This window comes from Pyxicephalus adspersus, chromosome 7, assembly GCF_032062135.1.
Source record: "Pyxicephalus adspersus chromosome 7, UCB_Pads_2.0, whole genome shotgun sequence".
Taxonomy (NCBI): domain Eukaryota; kingdom Metazoa; phylum Chordata; class Amphibia; order Anura; family Pyxicephalidae; genus Pyxicephalus; species Pyxicephalus adspersus.
Genome location: NC_092864.1, coordinates 15,673,030 through 15,687,386, shown reverse-complemented (window position 1 = coordinate 15,687,386; position 14,357 = coordinate 15,673,030). Strand labels below are relative to the sequence as shown.

General features: G+C 39.1%; 1 protein-coding gene across 2 annotated transcripts in view; it reads right to left on the bottom strand.

Moving 5' to 3' along the window:
• CLUAP1 (clusterin associated protein 1) overlaps positions 1-13,337 on the bottom strand; it is a 49,789-nt gene extending 36,452 nt beyond the window's left edge. For both annotated transcript variants that reach the window (XM_072417603.1, XM_072417604.1), the window contains exons 1-4: positions 13,244-13,337; positions 10,529-10,640; positions 9,148-9,232; positions 810-989 (exon numbers count right to left, since the gene is read on the bottom strand). In XM_072417603.1, coding sequence (XP_072273704.1) covers positions 810-989; positions 9,148-9,232; positions 10,529-10,640; positions 13,244-13,265 — 399 coding nt within the window. In that variant the 5' untranslated portion in view covers positions 13,266-13,337. The remainder of the gene's footprint in view (positions 1-809; positions 990-9,147; positions 9,233-10,528; positions 10,641-13,243) is intronic.
• Between the last annotated feature and the right edge of the window lie 1,020 nt (positions 13,338-14,357).

Here is a 14,357-nt window from a genome sequence, read left to right as displayed (position 1 = left end):
GCTCTACCTCATCAGATTCACGTTGATCAAAACATTAGGTGTTACACCATAAGTACTCCAAAATGCTCACCTGCCCCTTTAGAAGGGCAAGCAGCATCTAAAGTAAACCCAAAGTTATCACTCATAGCTAGCAAGTGTATAACAAAGCCTGGGTGTCTGACTAAAAACTCTCATAAGTAATCACATTGATTGCAGTAAATTGTGAGTATTACCTTTAGAAATGTCCTTTTCACATTTAAAAACACACTGTGTAGCTGTTCACCAAAAAATATTTTATTAAGTTAGGACCTCTCGTGCCTTTTGGCTTATAGGTTAATAGATTAAGGTCCTACAACTGTTACCTCTTCCTACGCTCTCATACAGACACATGATTGTAAGCTCTTCGGGGCAGGGTCCTCTCCTCCTGTGTCACAGTCTGTATCTGTCTGTTATTTGCAACCCCTATGAATGGCTGAATCCTAAGATGCGAGAAAATGAGATGTAGCAGATGGACAGTGTGCAATCACATTTGAGCCATGAAAATGTATTTCGTCCACAACAGGTATTCTCTACACCGCAGTTATGCCCTTATCCTGGTCTTTGGAATTTGCATGTTAAACTTTGGTTTTAGCTGTGTTTTAAATACTATTGGGTGTAGAGACCTTGTGAACACTAAAGGTGCCAGAATAAATATCTAGCAGTTGACCTATTTAGTGAGAAGCTGACAATAATGTTTTTTAAAGACTTGTGGTGGCCTAGATGGACAATGGAAAAGGGTAAAAGAGTGGTAAAAAACAAAAACAAAATGCAAACGGGAAATTATTACTGGCCTTGTTTCCCAGGTCAAACTTGAATGTGGACGTGTCTTCCTCTCCAGCTTGGATCGCGTCAATTCCTTTGGTTTTCATAGCATTGTATAGGACAGTAGTGACCTTCAGAAGCTCCTTTACAGAGTATCCATCTGCCTGGTAAAGTTTCTTGGTGTTCAGTTTAATGTGAGCCTTGGTGGCCTGAAAAAAAAAAAAATTTGCACACACTCTTTCACCAATCCGTTCACCAAGTTCCTTCAATGCACACATGTAAACCCTGCTTGGAACACATTAAGTTTTCTAGTACTGTATAAAAATGTAGTAATGCATTGAGCTCCCCAGCCCTTTAGCTGGGTGCACCACCCGGCGCTTTTCAGTAACCACCTGGCTGTTCATGGGTGGTTACTGAAGAGTTGAGTTACAGTACAGAGGCTGCCACCCACCTAAAATGTTTTCAACCCAGCTTAAGAAAAATACTGGGTTGAACACTAATGTAAGTACTGATACTCAGAAAAATAAATGTCATAATCAATCAATAAATGTCATAGACCAATCACATGGCCTTCCAAAGGGAAAGAGGGAGGAGTGCGCTCTCCTCCATTGAAATGTACAGCGTTTGTTCATCAATCCACCACAGGAGGACCCTTGTACACATCAATTTATTACATACTATAAACAGCAAAATGTTTTTTCTCCGGACATGTACAGTTCTCCCTCCGAACAGGATATAATCTAGCCATCCATAACGGGCACTACCAACACCTCCTGTACTGTGAAATAGGAGGAAATGTATTGTGTTACACAGATAACAATATACAAGCAGGTAAGATAAATAGAGGCATCTCTGCAAACAAGTAGTGGCATTGTTTCAAGACTTGAACAAAATGGGCTGCACAGTAAAGGATGCAGGAAAAAAGACCTTACTGTGCGAACGCCACAAAAAACCCACTTATAATAAACCAAACAGCACCTAGAGAAGCCTCAAAACCTCTGAAATAAAGTCCTCTGGAATGATGAGACCAGAATTTAATTTTATAGTCACAACCATAAACGCTTTGTTTAGAGGAGATACAACAAGGCCTATGATAAAAAGTAAACCATCTCTACTGTGAAGCATAGAGGTGGACCTCTAATGTTCGGAGGGGGGGAGTCAGCTACAGCAGCACAGGGAAATTTGATGACAAGAAGAATGCAGCATGTTATCACAAAATGTAAAGGGGCAACTTGCATTCATCAGTCCTGAAACTACGTAGGAGATGCATGTTGCAACATAACCAGAATCCAAAACATAAGCCCAAGTTGACCTTTCAGTGGAGAAAAGTTAATGTGCTAGAGTGGCCATCACAGTCTCCTAACCTCAATGGTCCCGATTTATTACTGCTATTCAAACTGGGCAATCCAGTAAACCATTTCCATTCCAGGGTTGCTGGACCACTCAGGTTCTTGAAGAACTTTAATAAATCAGACCCAATATCATTGAACCACTTTGAAGAGAGCTCAACATGCAATTCCTGCAAGATAACCCAAAAATTTCTGGGACCTGAAGGTTTTTGTCAAGAACAATGGGCAGCTTTACCTCCTGAGGAAAATGAAGGGCCTCATCCACAACCATCACAAAAGACTGCATGCCATATTAAATGCTAAAGGTGGCGATGCACAATATTAAGAACTAAGTTTCCTCCTATTGCGTGATACTTCCCCCACCTCCAAATTTTTAAAGCTCTTCGGGGCAGGGTCCTCCTCTCCTCCTGTGTCACTGGCTTTATCTGTTTGTCACTTGCAACCCCTATTTGATGTACAGCACTGCGTAATATGTTGTCGCTATATAAATAATATTTAATGTTATTATTATTATTATTATTATTATTAATAATAATAGTAGTATTGGTAATTAAAGGGTCTTCAAACTTAAACGGAGCTATCTCATTATCCTTTACTTAATAATGTTTTGTTTAATGATTGTGCTATTCTGTGATGACTTCTATAGTTCAAGTTGAATCCTATTAATGTAAATGAAAGTGTTTTGCGTGATCACTCTTTTAAGAAATGTACACATCCTTCAAATTCAGGGCCAGTATCAAAAATGAATAAATAAAGAATGTTATAAATTCAGGGCTAGGGGTTGTAAGCACATAGGAGCACATCAGCTGAGGTTATGATGTTACACCGAATGTCCCATCAGGTCAGTTACTGATAAGAGTATTTTATATATTCTGTAAAACTCTGCTGAGTTTCTCAAAATAACTAAAGCTAGAATTCAGATTTTAGTACAACACATGTCCTGGGGAAATATCCTAACATTCTTTCTTGACAACATACTTCTGTATATATTATTTGTCTTTCGTTTTGGAGGCCTTTTCCCTGGAAAATACAATATTATAATTAGCAATATTGAAAACTGTGAGACTTGGAAGATTGATTTTAACAACAGACTTAATTAAAAGTGTGTTTTTACTTCTTGCAATCAGTTTAGCAGAAATGTATCACCAACCCTAAAGAAAAGAATAATATCCTGAGGGATTCTTGTTTTGATGGCTTTAAATAGACTTTAAATACAGGTACATAAAGGAGATAACCAGTGTGATCTCGCATTCAAAAATCAAACAGGAAAAAAATGACTGCTGCCAGTTGTGACAATAATTAGACACCACAGAGGTGAGCACCAAGCTGACTCCTTATGACTCCGCTGTGTAATACAATTCTCAGTCTTTAAAGAGCGGGGTGAGTTTTGCATGCTGCAGTAACCGTTAAGGAGCACGGCTCCTAATTGCATACATTGCTAGACAGAACATTGATGGCCGGGGGCGAGAGGTTATGTAAAAAGCCTGCAGGGAAAATCTATAAAATAATGTCTCGATTGTTTCCTTGAAATACAGAATTGATAGGAGCCGATTGGCGACACATCACCCAGACCTGTGGTGATAAATGACAGAAAAATGTAATTCCCTGTAAATGCACAATAGTTTTTGAGAGATGTTATAAAACCCAAGCTCACCATTTAACAGCTGCAATAAATTTTCTATTCATTACCAGATATATTCCTATTTTTCTTTTCCGCTTTGTCTCCTTTATTCTACTGTCCTTCAGCCACAACCTTCCACATGTCTAAAGTGGAACACCAGCCTTTCCTCTTGTACAGACTGCATTGAAAAGCTTTATTCTTATTTTACAGCATCAACTCCTGAAGTCCTTTACGCCCCAGAATTACTACACTGACTTGTCTCCTGCATTTGATGGATTTCAGTCCTTTAAATCATGTTTGGCATCATGTGGATGTTACCCAGGGCAGTTTGGATTAGGATTAGTTTGCTTTTTTTTAGAAACATGACTAGCCTGTTAATAAGGTGGGGAAGGAAAAAAAAAAAAAAAAAGAGGGTAAGGGATTTAAAGTAAAACTAAAGTCACACTTTGAAAATTGGTGATCAGGAAGGTTTATATCTCACAAAGGACAGGGGATGTCACTTCTGCAATAACTGTTCTTACCTGTCTGATAGTTGCCCAGCTTTCAAATTTTGTGTAGCTCAGCATTTGATGCTGGGATACCCCACAATCCTAGCTTGCCTCATGGGTGCCTAAACTCAATGAACTCCTATGTGCCTACGTGGGAGTTCCATCATGCTGGACCAGGCAATTAAGATTACCGAAGATTGTAATTGCTATGTGCTCGTCAACCCCAACACCATCAATAGTTTTTCTGTACAGCGATTAATTGTAACCCAAAGAACTTAAAGCAATGTTTCCCAAACAGGATTCTGTGGAATTCAATGGAGAATTCCTCCAAATGTTGCTTGAGCAATTTTTGCCTTTTGGGGTATTTTAACTGAGACCAATGGCAATGAATGCCATGCCAATATACTGTCAACTGTCAGCATTCCTAAATTAGTAAAGTCTCCCTATTTCTAAGGTTGTATAGATATATCACCTGGAAGGACAGGCAGAGATATGCTGAATTAAAGCTGGAGTATTGGCTGCAAAAGTAGAACCCATAAAGTGGATCTAAACAGAGTTGATACCTACCTGTTCCAATTCCTTCTCACAGATTTAGAGAAGACAGGTTAGAAATATAGTGAAATGCCAGCACTGACTTTAGGTGCAGTCTCTCAGCAAGCCGATATAGGCTTTGGTAAATACGGAGCCACTTAGCTGGAACTAACACCAAGAACAAGAACTTTAAAATGGCAACCTTAGCACTGCTCTCAGCATAAGTCGAAGTTAGACATCTAGAAAATACCATCTAAATGAGCTAGACCAGTGTATTCTTCATCATCATTAGTCATGCATGTACAGATGAATGGGACTGAATGACCAGATGTCACTTTGCACCAATGTTAAGGCTACGATACATATATATATATATATATATATATATAAAATAAAAATTAAGGAACTAAATGCAAGTAAAAATTGTTGACGGACTTAAATATTTTGTATAGAACGTGACTTATAGAACTGTATAGAACACGGATTGCTAAAGTTTTCATTATCCTCATCTTTTTACGGATGCTAAAGCACAACTTTTTAACAAACAAATGGAGGTGTTGCATTACAATAATTTGTTGTTAAGCGTATCCAGATTTAAAGTGAAACTACTGGAAGTCTTATAAAGGGACTTAGGTAAGGCAGCCAATAATGTAATGTCCCCTTCTTGTTTAGGGTAATGCTGATTACACACAAGAAATACATTATGTAGATCTGTATACCCATCAAAAGCTTTAATAGGTCCTGAAACTTATCGAGTTCTACCTAGCAGGACATTTACAGAATTCCTCCCCAAACCATTCTATGATTGGACTACGAAGGGAGAAGCAGCAGGCTGATAAGTTTATCTTCCTGCATACTCTGCAGTACAATTATTTGGTTCTTCTCCCAACTCCGTCTGACCTCTACTGTAAAGGAATTTAATGATGTATTGAGTCTTATTGTGCTGGTTACCATAGCTTAGATGAGTTGGCTGCATTAAATTTCCATTTCATCAGGTAGCCGTGTAATAAAACACATATCCTGTCTGACTATAGAATCACTCTATGGGGGAGTTAAGGGCCGGATTTATTAAAGCTCTCCAAGGCAGGAGAGGATACACTTTCATCAGTGAAGATGGGTGAATCAGCAAACCTGGAATGAATCTGGGTCCTGGATTCAAAACATTTGCTAGCAAATTACTTTGATGAAATCCATTCCAGGTTTGCTGGATCACCCAGCTTCACTGATGAAAGTGTGCCCTCCCATGTCTTGAAGAGCTTTAATAAATCAGGCCCATGGTTTCAGGTTTCCATCCTTGCATTTGTGATTCCTGGGAGAATATAGAATACGTCCTCCTTACCCATTTTCTTCTACAAAAGCAGCCAGTCCCTCTCACCTCTGATTCTAACACCTGGTTGCTTCTCATGTGCCTAGACTTGTCACTTAACAATACACCCTCCTTAATGGATGCCAGTGCTATGGAACACACAGAGCTGCAGATAACTGCATGTTATAGTGTAATGGCGTATGGACCCATTACCAGGGTCTCTAAACCATTACTTTGCTTTCAGCACATTTAAATAAATCATCATGGGATGCACCCAGGAGGGACTGAGAATCAGGTCAAGCACTATTTCACATTATTCCTTTTAATCATCATTCTAGAAACAAGCAAACTTTGCCTTAAGTAAGCTTATGTAGGTTATTTTCTCACAAAAAGGAGGTAAGCAATAGGAGGGGAGTTCATAGTCAATAAGAGACCACCCAACTTTCTGCAAATCTCTTTTTTTTTTTTTTTTTTTAAATCAGTCCACTTAAACTTGTTATCCCCCTTGGTTTAGGTATACACTCCTGCAATCATCTAGGTTCCTAAAACATTACACTATATATAATTAAGTTCTGTTTGTCTAACTGAAATCTCAAGTTCAGCTGTCTTATCAAGGGATCAGTGCTGTAAACAATAAACTTCTTTTAGCATAACTGTTTTGGTGAAATGGCAAACTGGGCATAAAACAGTTTTATTATACTTGTTATAAACACGGAAGCTTTAAAATACTTAAGAAGGATACTGTACATTTGAAATTTTATAGAAATGATTAGTATTTTCACACAAAGCCAGGAGGTTGAGTTCTAATTTCAACTGTATGTATTTTCAGGCTATGCCTATCTACTTTGTTGAAAAGAGCCACGTTAACAGGATTCTATAGCTCAAGATGCAAATTATACACAAGCGATGACTCATTTCATTCACAGCCTTTTCCCTTACTGTCAATGTCAATATGATGTTTTAGTGGGGGAAAAAAAGGAAAGGCTTCTGTTGTGCACTGGGAAGCCTTTATCCCAGATCATAGTTTAATGATTGGTTCTAAATGCAAGTGGTACAAGTACCTGAACTTGGAATCAGTCACTTATAATTACCATTACAGTTGTGATGCAGAGCATATCTGCTAGCAAGGGACATGCTTACAAAAGGAGAGTCATAGTGATGATTATAATAGCGTAGTCCTTTTCAACCTTCTTTACATATAGGGGGGGGGGGGGGGGGCTGTGAAATAGCTTTCAGGTCTTTAGGGAATCTCTGTTATATTGACTATATCCACAGCTCACGTGTGGTCAGTAGGAAGAATGCCTCTTACATTGCTGGCCAGTAAGAAGAATGTCACCCTTACAGATAGCCATAAAGATCATTGGTGTCAGTGGAAACTGAACTGAGAACAACAAATTATTTATTGCTCAAGGAACCTGTGGTAACCTTCTATAGACTTCTACAGACCTTTAATAAAAGGCTGGATGCTTTTCTAGTAACTGGGTATTAAAAAAGTTATAAAGTAAAGATGACAGACTGTTGATCCAGGAAAATCCAATTGCCCCATGGGATCAGGAAATAATTTTTTCCCCTGTTGGAGCAAATGGAACTGTGCTTTAAATCAGTTACTTTGCCTTCCTCAGGATCAACTGTGCATTTATGTTTTTTTCTGGGATATGCAGATTAGTAGTTTATTTCCTTAGTGGTTGAACTTGATGGACTTTTTTCAATTTGACCAACTATGTAACCTCTGGAAGAACCCTGGTTGAGAAATACTGAAATAGAGAGATGAGCTCATTGGTCTGTTGCTTCCCCTTTTACTGTCAACTTTGTAGAGTTAGGCAGAACTGGTCACAGTAAAGTGAAAGCGGTTGCCAAGCGATGTAATAATCTAAATACGGTGATAAAATAATGATAAGTGTATGAAATCTAAATTCATGAGCATATGAAAGGTACATATAGTTCCTTTCCTTAAAATGGCAGCATCCAATAGGCAAAAAGTCTCTACAGCCACTTTCGGAAGAAGTTGATTCTTTCTGATGAATCAGAGACCTTAACGTAGATCTATCTAACATAGACCCAATCGCTAAAATCTCATGTAAGCTTTAAATGTTGCTTCTTCATTTTCAATCTATTTAAAGAATTACCATTATCTGTTCACTTGTGCACATTCTATATTTCCTGCACCATTGTACAAATATTGTATATCATTATTTCACAATTTATGAACTGTTTAACTAATATCGCCCTCACTGTTTGTTCTATTTACTGTTTATTGTACCTTACCACAGAAGATGACGGCTCTATATAGATCAAGGGTCTCAAACTCTGGCCCCCAATAGCCTTTTTTTTGGCCCCCAAAGGAATCCTAAATGTGAGCTGCAGCTGGCTCGCCGCATTGAAATATCGCCACTACTACAATTCCCGGCATCACTCGCGTCTATAGACCAGCGGGCTTTCTGCCTATGAGTGGCCCTGCATTGGACTGTTTTATAGACGCAAATAATGCCAGGAATTTTAGTAGTGGCGCTATTTCAATGAAGAGGGAGTTTCAATGGCGGGCCACTCATAAGATTTAGCTCCACATTGGCCGCGTCTGGCATTTCCAGCACTCCCCCTCAGCTTTACTTTTCCTTGCTTCTCCAAGGCATCGACTTGAATGGTTGGATTTTCATAGAAGAATATTGTTGCTATTGCTAGCCTTTGCAAAAAGGTTACCATTAAAATTTAATTCAGACGGCTACAAATAGAGAAAGAGGCATAAGATTTTTTCTTAAATAAAATTATTCTTTTTTTATGCCTCTTTCTCTATTATAAGCTTACTTTGGCCCGCAACTTTTTAGTTTTGGCCCTCTGTGTATTTGAGTTTGACACCCCTGATATAGCTCATTATTTGCAAAGATAATAATATGTTCCCCTCACAGCCATACCCCCTTGTTCCTGTCCTATAACCCCCATATCAATCCACAGCCATAATCAAAAGCATTCAGGTTGAATGGTAAAAAAATGTGTTATGACAACCTCTACTGACCAATTTATTGTATGGCCAAGAAAAAGGTATAAAAATTTAAAGAACATGATGATTGTTCTTACCATAAACTGGGCTATAGCCTTGATGAAGAATACTCTGTCTTGTTCTGTATCCACATCCATTGGGATGACAGTGTGTGGCTCGTACCTGGTGATGAAAGAACACACACATGGAATGAGTAGCCTGGCAAAATGTAACAACATAAGGGTCTTTTATCAACAATGGAGCAGAGAAAAGTTTGTGGGTCAGGGTAAGATATTGTTTTGCAGATGTCATTCCTTCAGTGCAGACACGGCTGCATTAAGGGATAATTGCACTTTTACATACAGTGCAGTTGATGTGTGACCCCCCCCCCCCCCCCCCCCATTTAAACTAAACGGACCTTACCTTACACGCATAGGTGATCTGGCAGCCATGGTCCCAATAGATGTTTACATCCAGCACTCCCTGTGATATGAAGTCCTATAGACTACCAGTGGGAAGGGAAATGGATCCATTCAGCAGCCCCATAGAATTCTACGTTTCTCTAGGCTTCATATGTGAACAAGCAGCATGACCACACTGTCCAGATTTAAGGTAAGTATAAATTATTGGCAACATACAGGATATCTGAACTCTGTGTGGAAGTGCCGTTTTCATTCAAGCCAATGAAAAATTCCAGCTTTGTTTACCTACATGTCTCTCTTAGGTGTTGTGCTCTTTGCATCTGAATCAAATAAAGAAAGAACAGCTTGGAACTGCCTAAGTCAAGTGATCGACGTCATATTTAATCACTTTGTGAAGTAAAGTGAACTCCTTGGAGCACCAAAACTTTTATACATCAGCCCACATTTTATAAATGGTCCAAAAATGCAGCATGGGTATTACAGATTGTGGTATCCACTCCTAGTTATAATTAAACCCCCAGGTATTTAAACTATTTAAACCTTGAGAATGATATTTAAAGCACAAATCGTGATTCATTTGTTAAGAATGTCTGCCCTATTTTACAGTGAACCAAACTTGACCTAAAATGTTTGGAAGGTTGTTTTTTCCCCTTTTTGTCCAAGGCCAAAGAGTACATAGGACATCAACATAAGCCAAGTTAAAGATTCAACCATGTCCCTCCTAGTGATCAGCTCAACCCCCTGTCATATGCCAGAGCCACTATTACCACTGAAGTCCTGGTATATCACAGCTCAATGACACGACACACAGTGCAGACGGCAGGCAAGAATAAATATATCAGGCAGAGGTGGAGGAGAATTAATATCACCAGGCAGAGCATCTAACACCCCCATTCTTCACATCATTACTCATACCACTAGACTGAAGGTATAATCTTTTATAATTGTGCCCATAAGTATCTATTTAGCAATCATTGATACCTTTAAAAATTAATACATTGGAATGCAGACAACAAAATTATTCACCTAGCATGACAGGGTGACATTATATTCTTACCTTTTAACCAGCCAGATGAGAACTTCTGCAACCAATGGGAAGTTGGGGCTACGGAAATTCTCCATGGAGATAAGTCGAGGGTATCCCAGCGCCCTCATCATTTCTGTAAAATCTAAAAAAAAAGTAAAGCACTCGTTAACATTGGTCATCAGTACCAGTGAATTTGTTAATGAGCAACTTTTGTTCTTGACTACCATACCCATGCTTTACATTTTATCAGAGCTTACAACTGGTGTAGACATTCAGAACATTGAATACATCAAGGATGTAAGGGCGTGCCACTGATCGCTAATTGAAAGGAAAACAGACAAAGCACGGCTCTGGTAGATGAAGAGAACACAGTGTGAGGCTGCTCAGATGAAACAGATTTTAACACAAATCAGACTGGAGCCATAAAAATAGCAGGATTGAAATTTTGATATAGTCAATTAGAAGGTCTCCATTTATGATCGTAACCTCTGAAGAACCCTTCAAATAGTTTTTAAGCCTCGGGGAACCCCTACAAATACCAATTCAATGGGGGTCAGTGGAAGGGAATAAAGTCAGGATATGGTTAGGATATTTCCTTTTTAAAAAAACCTATAACATCATTAGAATCATACAGCTGGCTCTACTAAGAACTATGCAAGAATCATCAAATCATCAGTCATGTTTCGGAGAACCCCTAGAAACTTCTGGAGGAACCCTGGGTGAGAATCCATTGTTTTGAAGCAATTTAATTCTGAGCTGTACCCCTTGCATTACTGGGCTGTTGTAACAGGAGGCCATAGATGGCACCGTGCCAGACTAAGATAAAGGAATAGGAAGTCCCCATCACTGAAGAAAGTTCATCTGCAGCAGGAATGATGGGGCCTTCTGATTATTATTATAAAACAGGATTTATATAGTGCCAACATATTACGCAGCGCTGTACACTAAATTAGTATTATTCCACTAGAGAGCCACCTAGAGTTAACCAATATTTTATACAATACAAAACATGGAATACTGAATACATGTATTGTGGATGTACAGGTGGATTTGTAGTCTGTGCCCTTGTGATCACCTTGTGTCCTCCTTTCTATACATGTTGGGGTCGGAGTGACCTGATTAGAGGAAAGTAATGGATTAGTTATGCCCGATGGGTAATGAGAAAGAAAGCAACTGGTAATAAGCAGAATATAATCTCATACTAAAAATGGCAAGTTTTTTCACATTGTAATGTAACAAGGAGGTTTGGTCAAAGTGAGCCAGCAATGGTCATGTAACGATTTGATTGGTTGACATTGATGTATAATTGGTAACTCCAGATATCATAGAATGAATGCTAACGCTATTTTCTGGATACATGTAAAGAAATGCCAGCTTCTCCCTGCCGATAGATGATATGACAATGGGCCCTCCCAGTGAACCGAGTCGTCTGATCTTGCTGTTGGGAGTTGTTGCTGTTTTGGACCATTGCACCCATGCAATAAAGATAAGTACTAACTTTAAATTAGGCAGCGCCTGAGTGTTTTGTGTCCTTCTTTATCCCTTCCTGACACTTGTAGTCCCACAAATACTTCCACCATGTTACAGTGATACCTGTGTTTGGTGGAATGTCATTTAATCACTTATAGCAAGATATTTAGGGGTTTGCAGGGTCCCTCCCTTAAGGTGACACAGTGACCCCATAAGGCTGGAAAGTAGGGTAGGGTTACACAGTGAAAGTAGCTGGTATGCTGAGCAAGGGAAATATTTTACATAGCTACTAAAATTCACTTTAACAATCCACAATCAGGCAGGGTTTTATTACAGAAAGGGACAGGCAATATCTCTGCTAGAGCTGTCAAATTTGGTTGTTGGCAAACTCAGCACATCGCAGCTTCCCATGTGGTTGCCGGGACTAAAGGGACTCCGGGACTAAAGGGACTCCGGGACTAAGGGAAGAAGATATTATTATTATTATTACACAGTATTTATATAGCGCCATCATATTACGCAGCGCTGTACAAAGTCATGTCACTAACTGTCCCTCAAAGGAGCTCACAATCTAAGATTTCGGCACCCTGTGCAGGAACGGGTGAGTGTAGCGGAGTTTACTATACAATAAAAAGTAAAATAATGGGAACGGGCTGCTTGTTTTAATTTCGCAATGTGCCTTCTACAATAAAATAAACCTAACATTTGTTGAATCCGTAGTACAGGAAAGGAAGGGCAATCTCCCCAATGGTACACAGATGTCACAAATAACAAGACAAAGCTTTAGTAATGATTAGAACTCCTGATTTTTATTGCGGTCTTTGTCACTTTTTGGGAAATTCAGCCTTTCTTTTGGTCCAAGGGAGGATTATCACAGGGAAGATGGTTGTCACCAGAACAGGAAATGAAGGAAATTCTTCCAATGGGGACACCGTTTTGAGGTGACAACTGTCTGGGAGGTGATGTTGGAGGCGTTAAGTCTTACTTCCTGTTGGGATTACAAACAGGAAGTGAAGGGAAATTTCCCCATAAGCTTGGGAGGCTCCCAGATTTCTACAAATTTGGCAGCCTATCTGCTCGTGTGGACTAGGAACCTTGGCATACAAGGCCTCTTTATTTGTCCCTGGAAATCTGGAAGAGCTATTGACAATACTCTGTGACGTGCAGGTCAGGTATAAGGTGTATATACAGATATATTACTGAATATGGCAGCTGTACGCGTACTGATGTCTAAGGTATAATACTGGGGAATAGAAATAAGAAGACGGCTCTTACTCCGCAGGTCCCGGTAAGACATGGTGGTGCCACCGCTGTATTCCGCTTCACGAAGGATGAGAAAGACCAGGCCGTAACCAGGCGGAGGCGTGCGTTGCTATGACAACTACAAGCGCACGGCGGCTCACAGAAGACAAAAAGCACGAAGCAAAATAAAAAGCTGCGCATGCGCAGTTCTTTTCTAAAGGATAGAACAGTATCAGCAGTGTGGAGAAAATTGTAGGCAATGGGGTCCTCATATCTGAGCTCCTGTGTTTTTAATGTAAAAAGGTCTTGCACTATTAATCCCCACAGTCAAACACAATATAGTAAACCCAAATATAATGTCATTCAGTTCACAAAGCACTATGTATTATTATTATCATCCAGTATTTATATAGCCCCATCATATTATGTAGCGCTGCACAAGGTCAATATTTTTAATCCTCTGCAGGCACTTCCTGTCTATATGCATGTGGCAATGGCTGCATGACGTTTTTCAAGGTGGTTTTCCTCATACCGACATGGTGTTTGTGTATTAAAAACCAGATTTCCACCTGACTGATAACAAATATTGTTTCTAAAGTAATCAATAAAATACAGATTATATGGTTGGTATTTATTTGTAAAAAAGGCAGAAATCTTTCTGAACGCTTGCAGTCTTCATTCTAAAGCCATGTGACGGATTGATTCAGGGTCACAATTTTTGACTTTCAAAATGGAGGCACAAAGGCCTGATTAGTATATCATGTATAGAACATAGAGGATTGTCTAGTAATTCCAACTCTGAAAGTCATAAAATAAATGATAGGTATTGGATTGTACATTGACGTCCAAAGTTAAAACTGACCTATCACCATCATTTTAAACATAATATAAAGGGTGGCTATGCCTTTGAAATCAAAGAAAAATGTGAGGGCTTTTTAATATTTTTTTTTTACATTTTTTGGTTAGGACCCCTCGCTTTCTGTGTTTTCCCAGCAGCAGTAAATAATGAAGGGTAAACCTGCAGCTTCCTAGGATACAACAAGGGTCCTCTCCTCCTGTATCACTGTATCTGTCATTTGAAAACCCTATTTAATGTACAGCACTGCATAATATGTTGGCGCTATATAAATACTGTTTATTAATAATA